At 47.7% G+C, this 13,263-nt stretch overlaps 3 protein-coding genes across 3 annotated transcripts; 1 reads left to right on the top strand and 2 right to left on the bottom strand.

Moving 5' to 3' along the window:
* Positions 1-1,856: 1,856 nt before the first annotated feature.
* Positions 1,857-4,247, bottom strand: H257_14521 (serine/threonine protein kinase; the record flags this gene model as incomplete). The annotated part of the gene is made up of 4 exons (XM_009842360.1): positions 1,857-3,335; positions 3,379-3,515; positions 3,562-4,150; positions 4,197-4,247. 4 exons carry the CDS (start codon positions 4,245-4,247, stop codon positions 1,857-1,859), a joined length of 2,256 nt encoding a protein of 751 aa, XP_009840662.1.
* Positions 4,248-4,388: 141 nt separating this feature from the next.
* On the bottom strand, positions 4,389-5,659 carry H257_14520 (hypothetical protein; the record flags this gene model as incomplete). Its single annotated transcript, XM_009842359.1, has 9 exons — positions 4,389-4,478; positions 4,551-4,676; positions 4,729-4,879; positions 4,933-5,031; positions 5,079-5,177; positions 5,227-5,328; positions 5,377-5,466; positions 5,515-5,610; positions 5,657-5,659. The coding sequence occupies 8 exons, from the start codon at positions 5,657-5,659 to the stop codon at positions 4,657-4,659; spliced, it is 660 nt and encodes a 219-aa protein (XP_009840661.1). The 3' UTR covers positions 4,389-4,478; positions 4,551-4,656.
* Positions 5,660-11,291: 5,632 nt separating this feature from the next.
* H257_14519 (hypothetical protein) lies at positions 11,292-11,575 on the top strand (the record flags this gene model as incomplete). Its single annotated transcript, XM_009842358.1, has 2 exons — positions 11,292-11,459; positions 11,519-11,575. The coding sequence occupies 2 exons, from the start codon at positions 11,292-11,294 to the stop codon at positions 11,573-11,575; spliced, it is 225 nt and encodes a 74-aa protein (XP_009840660.1).
* Between the last annotated feature and the right edge of the window lie 1,688 nt (positions 11,576-13,263).

Here is a 13,263-nt window from a genome sequence, read left to right as displayed (position 1 = left end):
CTCCATCAGATCGGCCTGCACTCGGGCCAGGAGCTTCTCGGCGGCCTCTTTGGCCGAGACAAAGTCTTGGATGGCACGGAGAGTGAAACCTGGACCGCCGTCACCCAGAAGGGATCTTGCCGTGACCAGGGTGGATTGGACGGCCGCCCGAGCACTGTCCAGGCTGGCCGACAACAAGGCGCACTCCGAGGCCGACCGAGTCAACGACGCGCACAACAACTCAACGGCCGGCGCACTGGCACCAGAAAGACCAGGAGGGCATGAAGCCGGTGCGGTGGACGGCCCGGTTGCCGCGGCCGACGACGATCCTGGCCGCACCAGAAATGAGTGGGATGCGTCTGGCGCTGGATGCGTCTGGCGCTGGAGCGAAGGACCCGGCCGGCGGAACAGGAGCTGGTGGCGTGGACATGGCGAATGCGAAAGTGCAATGAAGACGACCTGGGGCCAGATCCTTCCGCTGTCTTGTCCCTGGTTGAGGAAGATCCCGGCCAACGGTGTTCCCAGGGCTACTTGGTTTGCCCAATCATAAGCGACCTGGGACCAAGAGCCACTCAAGGCGCCCCAGGATTGGCCCATCCTATCGACCAGTTACACCGACTGTATGCCCCGTGAACTGACTGAAGCCCGAGACGGAGCTTCGGGCCTAAGTGGGGGAGAATGTCACGGTGCGACTGCGGGGTCCATGACCCTGTCGAGACTGAGTAACCAGACGAGGCCCTGATCGACCCTCTGACCTCCCTGAAGGCCGCGTGTTGCCTTTCCCGTTCTGACTAGACCTCTCAGACCTTATATACCTCCCAAAATCCGGGTGTTGAAGATCTACCGAGACGGAGATCCCTCAACCGTCAACCGCCAATGCAGTAGAACTTAGAGCATTAGGACTACAGCTACGACCACACCTTTAACTAACTCGACTTTACATTTTGCCTCGAACTCCACACCTGGGTTTGAGTCTCCTTGTTTGCCTGCGCCGTGCCTACCGATTAACTTGTCGTAAAACCCCGCGACACGACGACGACTAATTAAATGCATAAGAAACAAAATGGAGTCGACGCTGTGGGTGCTGTTGTCGATAGTGTCGAGAACGCACAGCACGCAGAGAAACTGTTGGAGCAGCAGTCGCCAAGCATCCACGGACGGCTCTTGATGCAGCGCGTAGATGAGTCAAAAGTTTTAACTCATGTACGCGCTGGCAGTGAGAGTCTCACGTCCGTTGTCCACGGTAGACGTTTTGACTCAAAACGCAGTGAGATTCTTACTGCCTTCGCCTCTCAGGGTGAAAGGCGAAGGCAGGTTCGTGACTAGGAGATGTCACCACTATTTCAAGCAGTTTGAGGAGATCGTCCATGGTACTGAGTTTCAGCTTGTGTACGAAGTCCATAGCGGCGACCTTGATGTAATGCAGCCAATCCATGCTCATATACTGGAAGATCAGAAAACAAGAAATGAGTGTCGCCCAAATAAAATCTACCGGTATGGTAATTTCGCTTTTCACAACGAAAAAATGATAACGTTAGGAAATCCCCGTTAGTCCACGATAGGGCTCACCAAGCAAGGTATTGAACCCAGGAATTTAGGCGACTAAGTACGGTGGTACGGACATGTTTGGCACTCACATCTATGAGAAATCGAATTATAACCGATCAGTTTCGACCACACCCTTCGCAGCCACAATTGTTGAGGTCTATTCCTTCAGAACTTAGGCCTAAAACACCCGCCCAGTGCACATACGAGGTACTGAGGCGTCAAATTCTGCTCCTACTCCATATACCCAAATACAAGTTGTTTGTCGATTACTAGTAATATACCTTACTGGTAAGAAGTATTATGCAAAATGAACCAGAAGGGATAGCCTTCTACAACCGGGTCCACGTGGCCAACCCCGAGTCTGTCGGCACTCTAGAGAGCCCTGCAAAGGACTTCGCTTCGTCTTTGTCGTGGAAGAACCTCTCCAGTTCCCGAAGCGCAGGCCCCCTCGGCGCCTTGACCTCGGTCTTGTCGTCCAGGGCTCTTTGCACGACGTTGAAGTCCGAGACGGAGCTCCCGGGCACTTCCAGCAGCCCCTCGATATTCGCCATGGTAGCCTCTCCCAAGCTCGGAATCCCCAGCGCCTTGAAGAAACCCGCGGCCGAGTTGGCCATTTGGAGCAGTTTCAAGCCGCGCTGGAACAACGGCATGTTGGTGGCCATGAACTTGGTGTACTGGTCTGTCGTGGTGGTGATCTGAATCGGATAGACCCCCGTCTCGTCTTCGACCGGCAACCCCGTGACGTCGTCCAGCAGGTAAAAGTACATGGGCTGGCCCTTGGAGAACGCGTCTAGTGCGGCTTTGGTGGCACTCAGCGGATTGTTGTCTTGGATGGCCTTGAGGATGGTGGAGCCCACGGTTTGGAGTCTGTGGAAGAAGCCCGTGGCTTGTTCGGCCAAGTCTTTTGGTTGACTGGTTAGCTTTGGTTGGGTTTGGATATTGAAGGGCAGAATGATAAACGACGTGGGAACGGTCACTTCGGTGGCTTCGAACATGCCCTTCATGAGGTCCCTCTTCATGTCGACCACCTTGGCATAGGTGGCTTTCGACACATGGAGCGTCTCCGTGCTGATGCTCAAGTTGTTCTCGACTTTGACCGTCAACTCTTCCAGTTTGTTGCACATTCGGGTCATGCCGCCCTTCTTCGTGGACGTGTCCGGAAGCAAATCCACGAGGTCCTGCAGCGACCCCCTCTGTTTCGGGTCGATGTGCAGACACTTGAGCAGAGACTTCTGTCTGTCCGAGCTCAGCTGCGTCAGGCTAACGCTCTCTGCGAACGAGAACATGGGGGACGCAATGGTGTCCAGCAGCGGCACCCCGTCGTTGAACTCGATCAAACTAGCCCCCGGCTTGGAAAACAGCTTGAGCACCAATACCGCGGTGCACCAGACGTCGTATTTTGTCGTCGCGACGGGCGGGTCTGTCGTGTGCCCGAGCATGAAGTGGGCCATCTCGGGCGGGCAGTACTGCTCGGTGCAGTTCTTCGTCAAAGGAGTCCGGGCTGGCCTGGCGTTGTCGAAGTCCACCAGTTTGTACCCGTCCGAATCGCCGAAAAAGACAACGTTTTCGGGCTTGAGGTCGCAGTGGACGTACTGAAGCTGGTGCAGCGTCACGACGGCGTCGAGGATGTCTTCAAGGCAGCGGTACCGGGGGTACTGGTGCCCCTGGAGGTGCCGCAGCTGGTCGCCGACGCTGTACTGGCCCTTCTCCATGATTAACGCCTGGCACTGGAACCCCAGCACGTCCACGGCCCCCCACTCCTCGCACACGACCACCCGCTGACTGAGCTTGACCACGTCCTCCTTGTCCTGGCTGGCGGTTGAGCCAGTTGAAGAACTCGACCTCGTTCACCTGCTGCGTCAGTTTCACCACCAGATCGTCGCTCGGCCGCTTCTTATTGATGGCTTTGAACACGCAGTGGTTGCTCTCCCCCAACACTTGGCCGCACACCAAGTACTTGCCAGTGAGTGGCCACTGCTTTAACGGATCTAGTTGGTCATATAGTAAGAGGAAATATACCGTTGCCATGAGTACCCGAACGCAACTGGGCCGTGAGTTGGCTGAGGGTTGTGATGGCGGGCAGGTTGTCGTTGGATGGTTCTACTACTACGTTGGAGGAGGCCACAGCTGGTTCAGTTGGTGCTGAGCTGTTCTGTAGAGGGGTAGAAGACGTCTGGAAAAGCACAGTCAGTGCCTGGGCGATGCGTGGGTCGGTCATGTATTGGTTGACTGTCAGCGGATTCTGCTGAATAGCAATGAGGTTCTGGAGGCCCTTGGCGTCGCACACGAGGCCGCATGTGGCAGCGTTGGTCGCCAGAGTCTGGATCATGGTCGTTCCGAACGCGTTCGAAACCGTTTCTTCGGGCAAAGGCGTACCGAGGACCTGGAGCGCTTGCGTGACGCGGATGTCTCCTACGTGCATGAAGAGTTGGCTGGGGTTGTGCTGCAGGTCCAGCAAGACCAGGACCAGGTCCGGCAGCGTCACGAGGTGGGCCGTGGACGGATGGGCCGCCAGTTTCAAAAACATGTCGGCGCCAAACGGAGACGATGACGTGGCAGGCGGAGGAGAGGGTGGGAGGACAGTGGTGGCGGGTGGGTGTAGGGGCAGTGACGCCACTTCAGTCTACATCGAATTTAAGTGACAAATAGCTGAATTCCATAGGTTGGACCTTGTTAGCTGCCACTTCGTTCCCTGTCAAACTAGATTGAAGCGATGCCATAGTGCTCTATTTCAAGCATGAACCAGAAACACATGGTACAAAAGTCCCTAACCTCAGCATTGGCACTAAAGTCCTTGACCCTCGATTGCTACGAAAGCTATGTAAGACGAGGCAAAATGGATGGCTGGGAGGTGAACGTACAATTTTGGCCGAATTTTCTTCTATTTCAATCGCCCTTGCAAAAACAATATTTGCCTGGGCTGCATGGGCTTCGCTTTCAACGTAGGCACTCTAAAACAACATATTCTGTTGCGTGAACTCCAAAGTTGGTTGTTTGTAGCAAACGCGCTAAGAGTTTCTTACCTGAGCTTTTACTTCCGATTGTTTGGGTTTGGGTTTGCGTTTAGCCTCTCCACTAGCATTTGCTGCAATGTCTTCGTAAAATGTTGTCAATGGCACCGTGGCGGTTTTAGAAGCCGCATACACTTCCTACAGCATCGAGTTAAGTTAACGACTTAAATTTTACATAAGATAGACGTACTGTAGCGGAGTTTGGCGGCAGCGCGTTCGAGTTTCACGTCGTCCGTCACAGGCTTGAGCTGAATATGGGGGTTCTTGGCACTCTCGTCCAACGCTTTGACAACATCGCCGTGCTTTTTGTCTACAGCGATGGATCGGGCTGTTCTGTTACCCTATTCGAATAGACAGCATTGAAATCTGTGGAAATAGAACGTCCATTACAAACCCCATCCCCGATCGTGGTATCTGCGCCTGCAAGCAGTAACATCTGGACGGCGACCAAGTTGCCGTCGCTGGACGCAATGATGAGTGGGGTTTGATATATCTACGACTGAGTCAGTTGAATTCATGTAGTGAGGTAGTATATCATACAGCATCCTTGGCGTTGACATCAGCTCCATTGTCGATCAAGGCTTGGATGATGTCGAGATGATTCTTTTCCACGGCTTGATGTAGCGGGGTACATCGAACCTAGTCAGGAACTTCTGAATGAAAATGCACACAAAAATGCATCGCATACCTGAGTTGATGGTGCGTCGATATTGGCGCCATTGTCAACGAGCTCTTGGACAACGTGCAAATGCCCTGTCAATGTCGCAGCATAGAGCGGAGAGTAGGCATTCTACATTAATAATGAATAAGACAATAGAATGTAGTATTTCAACTTTACATTGTCAGCCAAGTCCACGTCGGCGCCGCATTGAATCAGCTCCTTTACAACTTCCAAAAATCCTGCAGAAGCCGCCACACACAGCACACCCTGTTTGCGATGATATGACGTTGGGATGTCTGTGCAACATGGTCTTACCGCGTCCTTCTTGTTGACATCAGCACCTAGAGCTAGGTACTTTCGAACATCTTCAATTTTGCCGTTGTAAGCAGCACACCACAAGTTCGGGTTCTCCTACGGCGCAACGTCAGATCACCCGATCTAGAGTCCTTCATAATACCATTCGTCCAAATCGAAAATGACAAATCTCAAAGGATATCTATGCCCCCAGGGGTTTCATAGGTATGGTGAAACCGCTTAACAGTAAATCACGCATATTAACGTCACAACACACGCAATCTCCTAATGTTGTGAATAAAATCTCGCACGCAATCTAAATACCTAACGTTAACGTTATTAATAGAATCTCGAACCCAAGTTCTGCATTTCAGCAGAATAAAACAACCCTTACCTTATTTCAGCCGCTGACTAATCGAGTTACAGTACCAGGCCAATTTACGCAGTGCAACCACCCGTTCATCACGATGCATTACGTATTAGGTCGTGTAGTTGTAGTGCGCCCTTGCTTTCCACGTACAGTACTAACGTTAGTACAGATCAAGTGTTGTAGGTAGGCATAGCTTTGAATCATTGGACAGAGTGACGACTAGCTAACTATATCCCTAACGTTCTAAATTACTCTCGGAGTAATTAATGTTCAGGGATGCGAGGTCATGTATGTGGCCATAGCTGCTTCAGTCCCATTGCGACAAGCACCTTGACGTGTTGACGTAAAACAAGTTGTTTGCCAGAATGAAAACAGTAAACAACTTGTTTTACGAAAGTGCCTGCAAAACCACCTTCAACCAACCAATCATCAGCATTCGATGAAGGTACTTTACTGTTAAACAATGCACACAACCGTTATTCAAGTTACTTTAGACGTTTTTTGAGCCTGAGAAATTTTTAAACAATAAATTTAACCCTGGAATTGCCAAAAAAGGTGCAACGCACAATACGTAGTATTTATTGGTACACTACTACAGTAATACGTACTAGTACTATTGATAGTAGTACTCATACAGTACAGTACTACGTAGTAAAAAAGGTTGGAAAAATATTTAAACTAACGTTAGTACGTACTAGACATTTTACGACCTCGTACATTCAAAGGCTCGCGTGGCCATGAAAGTATGCGCAATACATAACGTGTACTCCGGAGAATGTTATACTTTTTACGGTGGCAACGCTACGAGGATTTACTGTTAGTCCACCTGTTCCTTTTGGTTGATAATTCTCTAATTTTTATCTCAAGTCGGAAAGCTCCTGTCAATACTAGTGGTACAGTGAAATAGTCCTCTGAATTTACTCTTTACGATAACAGTAAATTCGGAGTTCGGAAACTGCTGACAACGTGAATACAGTGTAGTAGTCCTTCGCCGAATTTACTGTTAACGGTAACAGTAAATTCGGAGAAGGACAACTTTTCGAACTTGAGATCCAAAAATAGAGTGATTCACGCAAACAAACGTGAAGAAGTTAGTTACTTCGCGAAATCCGGTGTAAACGTATTAAGTTCGACAGGTTGAAATTCGAAACGCAAATAGAATACTTTTGGCAGTTAACAATTGTAAACAGGTATTTACATTTTGCAAACTGACACGATGCACTTTCGTGGTAAATTTTGACTCTATTATAACGCATTTTCATTCCACAACCTAGGACCGTAATCTCAACGTTGCGCTCTGTTATGCGAGCCAAAGCGATATGAAATTCAAGGATGTTTAGGTTGGGTTATATTAGGTTGAAGGTAGATGAAATCGACGAAACTTCAATGTTCGAGGTGTGATTTCACGTGAACCAACTCGAAGTTCATGAATCTGATTACATATTCGTTGACTGAAAATTTGATGTGTCATGAGAGGTCTATGGACAAAAAAATTAAAAGGATTTGGACAAAGTTTAGGTAGGTTGTTTTTAGGTCAAAGTATTGAATTTTCAGTTTACGTTTCGAAAATATTTTATATTCATTATAAATTAAGACTTGTCTAACTTTTCATTCAAAATTATATTGCGTTTTGAGAGTTATGCCCCGGCGAAACAGGATTTCGCATTTCCAGAAGCCTCCTGGGATCTTATGAAACTACTATTTTGACCATGAGTAGATAGATAGATACTGTCAGTGGGCCACTACTTAATCGCATTCGTGAACCCGCCTTTTTGTGATCAATAGGTCACCGAGTCAAAACGTGATAAATATCCTAAATAATGCAGTTGTCGTCACAGAAGTCAGATATATCGAATGTATAAAAGCTTTTGACGAGTTGCAACGTTATTTCGTCCACGACATACTTGCTGATATCTTGTTCCCTATTGGTGAATTCTAAAGTGAGGCGTAAATGCTCAAAACCAAACTTTTGATCAGGAACGACATTCATGACTCAAATAATATTCAATTTAACTCCCCTGGGACCAAAATGCGTCTTAGACGTACCGTACGCCTAAGACTTACGAATGGACTCATTTGTCTGAAACCTGTTTACTACAGTCTGGCAATTGTTTTAGACAATCTGACATTTTGAGTGCGAAGATGTTGGTGGATTTGTGAAAACGTTAAAAACCAGGTATTTTACAGTTTTTTGCCGAGTTGCAGTGGGGCAAAAAAATCGTATTGACAGGGCATAACAGAACCCTTTACTCCTCTGTTCCGTAAAGGTGGAGACCATTGTGTTTGGGCAAATTTTTATCTTACTATTTGTATACCCGATTTCACAGAAATGTGTATTTTTATTCAAAAACAAGTGTTTACGACGAGATCGGTCATGACCTGCTGCAGTGCCAAGTGCCAGCACGAGTCGAGTGAAGTCGACATTGAAGCAGTCGACACCTTTCAAGGAAGGACATGCACCATGAGTGCCGATGGTGCGCTTGGTGCGGTCTTGGATGAAGCACCTGCTGGAGTTCCTGGCCGGCAGCCAGCACTTCCTCCAGGGCCGCACCATGCTCACCATCAGCAATCGAGGTCCGGGCATTCACCCAACGAGTACTGATAATGCAAACGATACGGCCCAGGAGGAAGCGCCTGCTGGAATCAATGGCCGTCAACTAGCGCTTCCTCGACGGCGGTAACGTTTGCATCATCAATACTCGGTTTGTGCATGTCCGACCACAATGTTCCGGCCGATCAGGCACTCCACCTGCTCGATCAGACGAGCATCATAACTTGTTCCAGTAGTTAGTTGTTGTGGAGTGCGCCGTGTACATCACGCGCACTTAGAACGGGTAGCAGGGTGCGTTCTGCGCGCGAAAATGGGAAAATGTTCACACTCGGAATACAAATGGCCAGGACACAGGCCACCACCTCGTGGTCTTTTTTTATGTAACTCCTTCTCCAGCAATGCAAATGCAACGCTGATGAGTGCTAGCGACATCTAGGCAACGAGACGAATCGTTTGCGCTCGCATTCGACTCGATTGGAGAAGAAATGCCTCATCCACGGGTGTTTGTAGATTTGCTGTCATCAACTTTTGACCTTGACGAACTGTTGTGAAGCGGTTTGAAGCAATAAAATAAATCTAAAAATAGCTGCTTACTCGTCCTTTCATTGGCTACATTTGAGCCAATTTTCAGACAATTCTGTTGAATTTATAGAATGGTACTTTTGACCAAAAGGTCTCCACTTTTATGGAACAGAGGAAGTAATAGACATATTTCATGTTCATACTCAAGCACAGTGTAAAATTGCCTCTATAAATGCATATTCATTCACTTGGGGATACAAAGTAACGCACGCAGATTCATGTTGACGCAAGAGCATCATGGAGCAATGAGCGCGACGAGTTTCTCGTGACGTCATTGCAAGCCGGGTTGTCAAAGGAAAGCGATCAGAGTCGGGCTACAAGAAGGAAGCCTGGGTTGAGGTCACAGCAGCGTTGAGGTGGTTGACTGTCCACCACGCTGCGCATCCAACCAAGATTGTGGAAATCTTCATTCGCGCACGCAAAATACTGTTGTGAAATGGAGTTGCGCTTTCAAAATGGACCTCTCGACCTATGTTTTTGTTTTGACATATTTCAGACGAAATGGTAAAATGTTTTCAAAGTATCAAGTATTGCCAGAAGTGCCAACAAACTTTTTCGAAATGGCAAATGGTCGAAAAATGGGAAAATCCTTACCAAAATAAAAAGCATTCGAAATGACAAATTTCGGCGGTTACCAGACGAACCCTTACACGTAAATCAAGAGAAAAAATGTTCAAGAAATTTTATTGAGCGACATGAGGAGGGGCGATTCTGTTCTGTCCTTATTTAGCTCAATATATAATCTCTTAAATACGACTTAGATGTACGTCAAAATATACTTGTTCGCCTTAGAGGTACTGTACATAAAATGGCCCAAGGATGTTAATTCATACTCCCTCCGTTCCAAAATACGTGCGCGAGTTTGGGAGGGGGGACATGACACATCATTAAATTCACAAGGTAAATTGGAAACGTGGTGTCGCCCATTGGAATTCGAAATACTCAACTTTGATTGGCTCATTGGAGAGAGGACACTCAGAGCTCTCTGTTGCTGTGACAATGAGCGGGATATCTCAAGTACTGAGGCCATTGCCCGCGTGCAAAAGTTGCATACAAATTTTCATATAAAACATACAATTGCAACTACCATCATTCGCAAAATGACAGCCGAAAGGCGCAACCTTACCAACGAAGAGCGCGAGGCCATCGGCACGACATGATCTCTGCCATGGCTGAAATAGGCATCGACCCAATTAGTGTGGAAGATGACGAGTAAGCGCTCCTACATGTATGCATGTTGGTATTGCGGATGGTCCCTGTGCTCGTTAGGAGGGTTCCTGAGGTAAACCCCCCTCCCGAGTTGAATGTCAGAATTGCTTGAAAACGTGATTTGATTGGTCCTGAGACAATGGTTTCGCATGATATGATTGGACAAGTGTATCGTTACACCTGTATAAATGCATTCTGAAGTATTTGATCTTAGAGTTTGTGTAGTTTTATTCGAGGAGGCGTACATCACTTTTCTTATTCGCGCACTTATTTTGGAACGGAGGGAGTACTACGTAGTACTACCGAGTACTAACGTAGATTTATGGTGCACGGGACAGTTTAAGGGGGCACTCAAATTGGCCAATGGAATTGCTTTAGTTTTGGAGTAGACAATTGAATCACTAGAAAAATGAAATCACTAATAAATATGCAAAACCAGCACACATATTTTAAGCTTACACCGTGCACCATAAACTGTCCTTCCTATTTTGCCTTGACTTGAGTGGAATCAAAGTAAATGAACGCTAAGCTGAAGCCTATTCAAGCCGATTAAATAATGAGAAGAATGCCCAACCTTTCGGCTTCATGCAGCACTTTTCAGAATTGAAATCCCGGTCCTGGGAGACGAGTAAGCTGCATTCTACGACGAAGTCTCTTTCAAGTGCACCATAAACTGGCCATCTACGTTAACGTTAGTACTTAAGACTTACGGGACAGCATTGAATATTAATACCAACCTTGGATACTATGGTTAATATAATATAATTGTTGAATTAAAAGCGTGGTTGTATATCCTCAAATTTCTAATTCTTACAAAATCCAAGTACACATGGTCTGTATCGACGTTTACATTGACAGATGTAGCACTTCTGCACTATGGTATGCCGATTGTTGCTAGCAACGTCTGCGATCGGATCCGTACTAACTTTAGTACTAGTATATGAAGTGACTGTCTTCAAAGAATAATGGTCTGTAGCACTCTGATCGAGTCGCTTAAGTATGGAAGTCGTGTTCATTGGCATCCTTGTGTTCGGGAAATTACTGCGGAAGCCAATCAAGTTAGTCACCTCTCACGTCTGCTGTCCAATGCAGGCATATCGACTCCTCCAGGCGCAGCAAGTGAAGTCCCCGGTCTCATGGAGGCTGCAACTCCAAGAGTTGGCCAGTGTACAAAGCGTCCATGGCACCGCTTTCAACAGTACTCATGGCGGTGTGTCCACGACGAGCGTTGCTAGTTGCCTCTTCAAGATGATCGTACGTCATCGCAGCAGCGTCCCTTCACTTGCTGACGATGGTTAATGTTTGCTGTGTAGGCACACGTCGCGGAACTCATTGCTGCCAAGCTCTCAGAAGTCGCTCAAAAGGCGTGAGGCGCCGTGGCGTAAAATCTCTAAAATGAGCGGGATGCGTTCGAGCCGTTTTCCGACGACGTCCTCGCGTCCATTGTGATCACAGAGAGCAAGAACCAAGTCTTCCGTCGAGCGGGTTATGACTGCCCCATGACAATCACGACCGAATTGCACTACAATTTTACCATATTCATTGCCTAGTGGGGGCGAACGAGCGTATCGGCAGGACGATTGTGACTTCCCCGCGCTGCCGAAACTTATTGGATGAAGTGCATGCGACGATTTTTCCATCGAACCACTTGACCTTATTATAGTCCCAACGGGGCCTCGCCACGGACCTTCATGATGTATCGCTTGGACGGACACGCGAGGTGGGGTGGCTCATCGTTTGGCGCAACGAAGAATGTCGAGTCGCCAAGTAGCATTTCTCATCCACGTGGACGTAGTCAAGCATTGCGTCGAATACAAAGTTGATTGGCTGCACCGATTGAACAAAGTCCATGGCCCACTTCACTCGAACGGGCTTGTTCGCTTTGGTCAAGAGCGGCGGTTTGACTGTGCTCGAGTACTTGACGATCGTTAATACTCATGTTACATGAGTCTTACCTTGGCTGCAGTAATAGACCGAAAGGTCGTTCGGCGCTCTTTTGGCACCGCTTGCAGGCGCATTGCAACTGATTCGTGTTTCAGATTGCGGCCAAAGCATTCTTTCTTGGGTGACCTGACGTCATGACACGGTAGCGTCGTGTGTGTGAGGTCTACTGAAGCACGCTTCCATATGCTCAGTAACGTTACTGTGCTTCTTGCGAAGATGAAGATCGCAGCCACCCCAGCATGAGCACCACGAGGAAGCTTGTTGCTGCGAAGCAGCTGATGCAGCAGTATCGCATTGCGATCGGTGTCCGTTGGTGCGCATTTCAAAATTGTGATTTGGTCGATAAATACGGATAACCGGTTATATAACCGGAACCGGGTATCCGAATACTGTTGAGTTGTCCATGGTAGGTATTACTACGTAGTACAGTACTGTAATAACCAACCCAGCTGGTCTGGATCCCCCCTGATAAATAGTACTCGGAGTATGCCATAAACCGTGTTGGCAAGTCTGCAAAGATTTCCCGAACTCTCACATCCCATGAAAAGCGGAGAAAAGAAATGTCTACAAAATTGTCTGGATGCCAGCTGAATTGCCTATATGAGAAAAGATTATTCGATTTCTGATTGTGAAGTGCAAGACTTCAACGTCTCCATAAAAAAGTTGGACCAAATCGGTCCATTTTGTTTCTGCGACAAAACACCCGATGCTCAAGAAAATTACTACGTAGTACGACATAATTTTTGGAACTTTTATGGGTTCCAGGCGCACTAAATCGCGAAAAACTCGGATTTACGGACACTAAGACAAGAGCGAGCACTGGACAGCATCACCCTCGCCAAATAGAGGTCTTGCAATTAAGAACCCCACGATACAAATATCAATATATTTGAATTTTACATGATATAAATCGAATTTGCACGACGCACGTCATGCTGCTAAGCATTTCTATTGGCTGTATTGTGTATGGTGATCTAACTCGATCCAAACACCACAGTTTGGAGATAGAAATGCGACTGATGGGACTTGTTTCAATGACGGATGTGGTGAAGGTACATTACAGTATGCCAACATTCAGAGTACAGTTTAAAGCTATTAATCTGCCCAGCTTGCA

The sequence above is a fragment of the Aphanomyces astaci genome (assembly GCF_000520075.1).
Source record: "Aphanomyces astaci strain APO3 unplaced genomic scaffold supercont1.58, whole genome shotgun sequence".
Lineage (NCBI taxonomy): Eukaryota > Oomycota > Saprolegniomycetes > Saprolegniales > Verrucalvaceae > Aphanomyces > Aphanomyces astaci.
The sequence above is the reverse complement of the archived record's forward strand: the minus strand, read 5'-3'. Positions and strand labels throughout refer to the sequence as shown.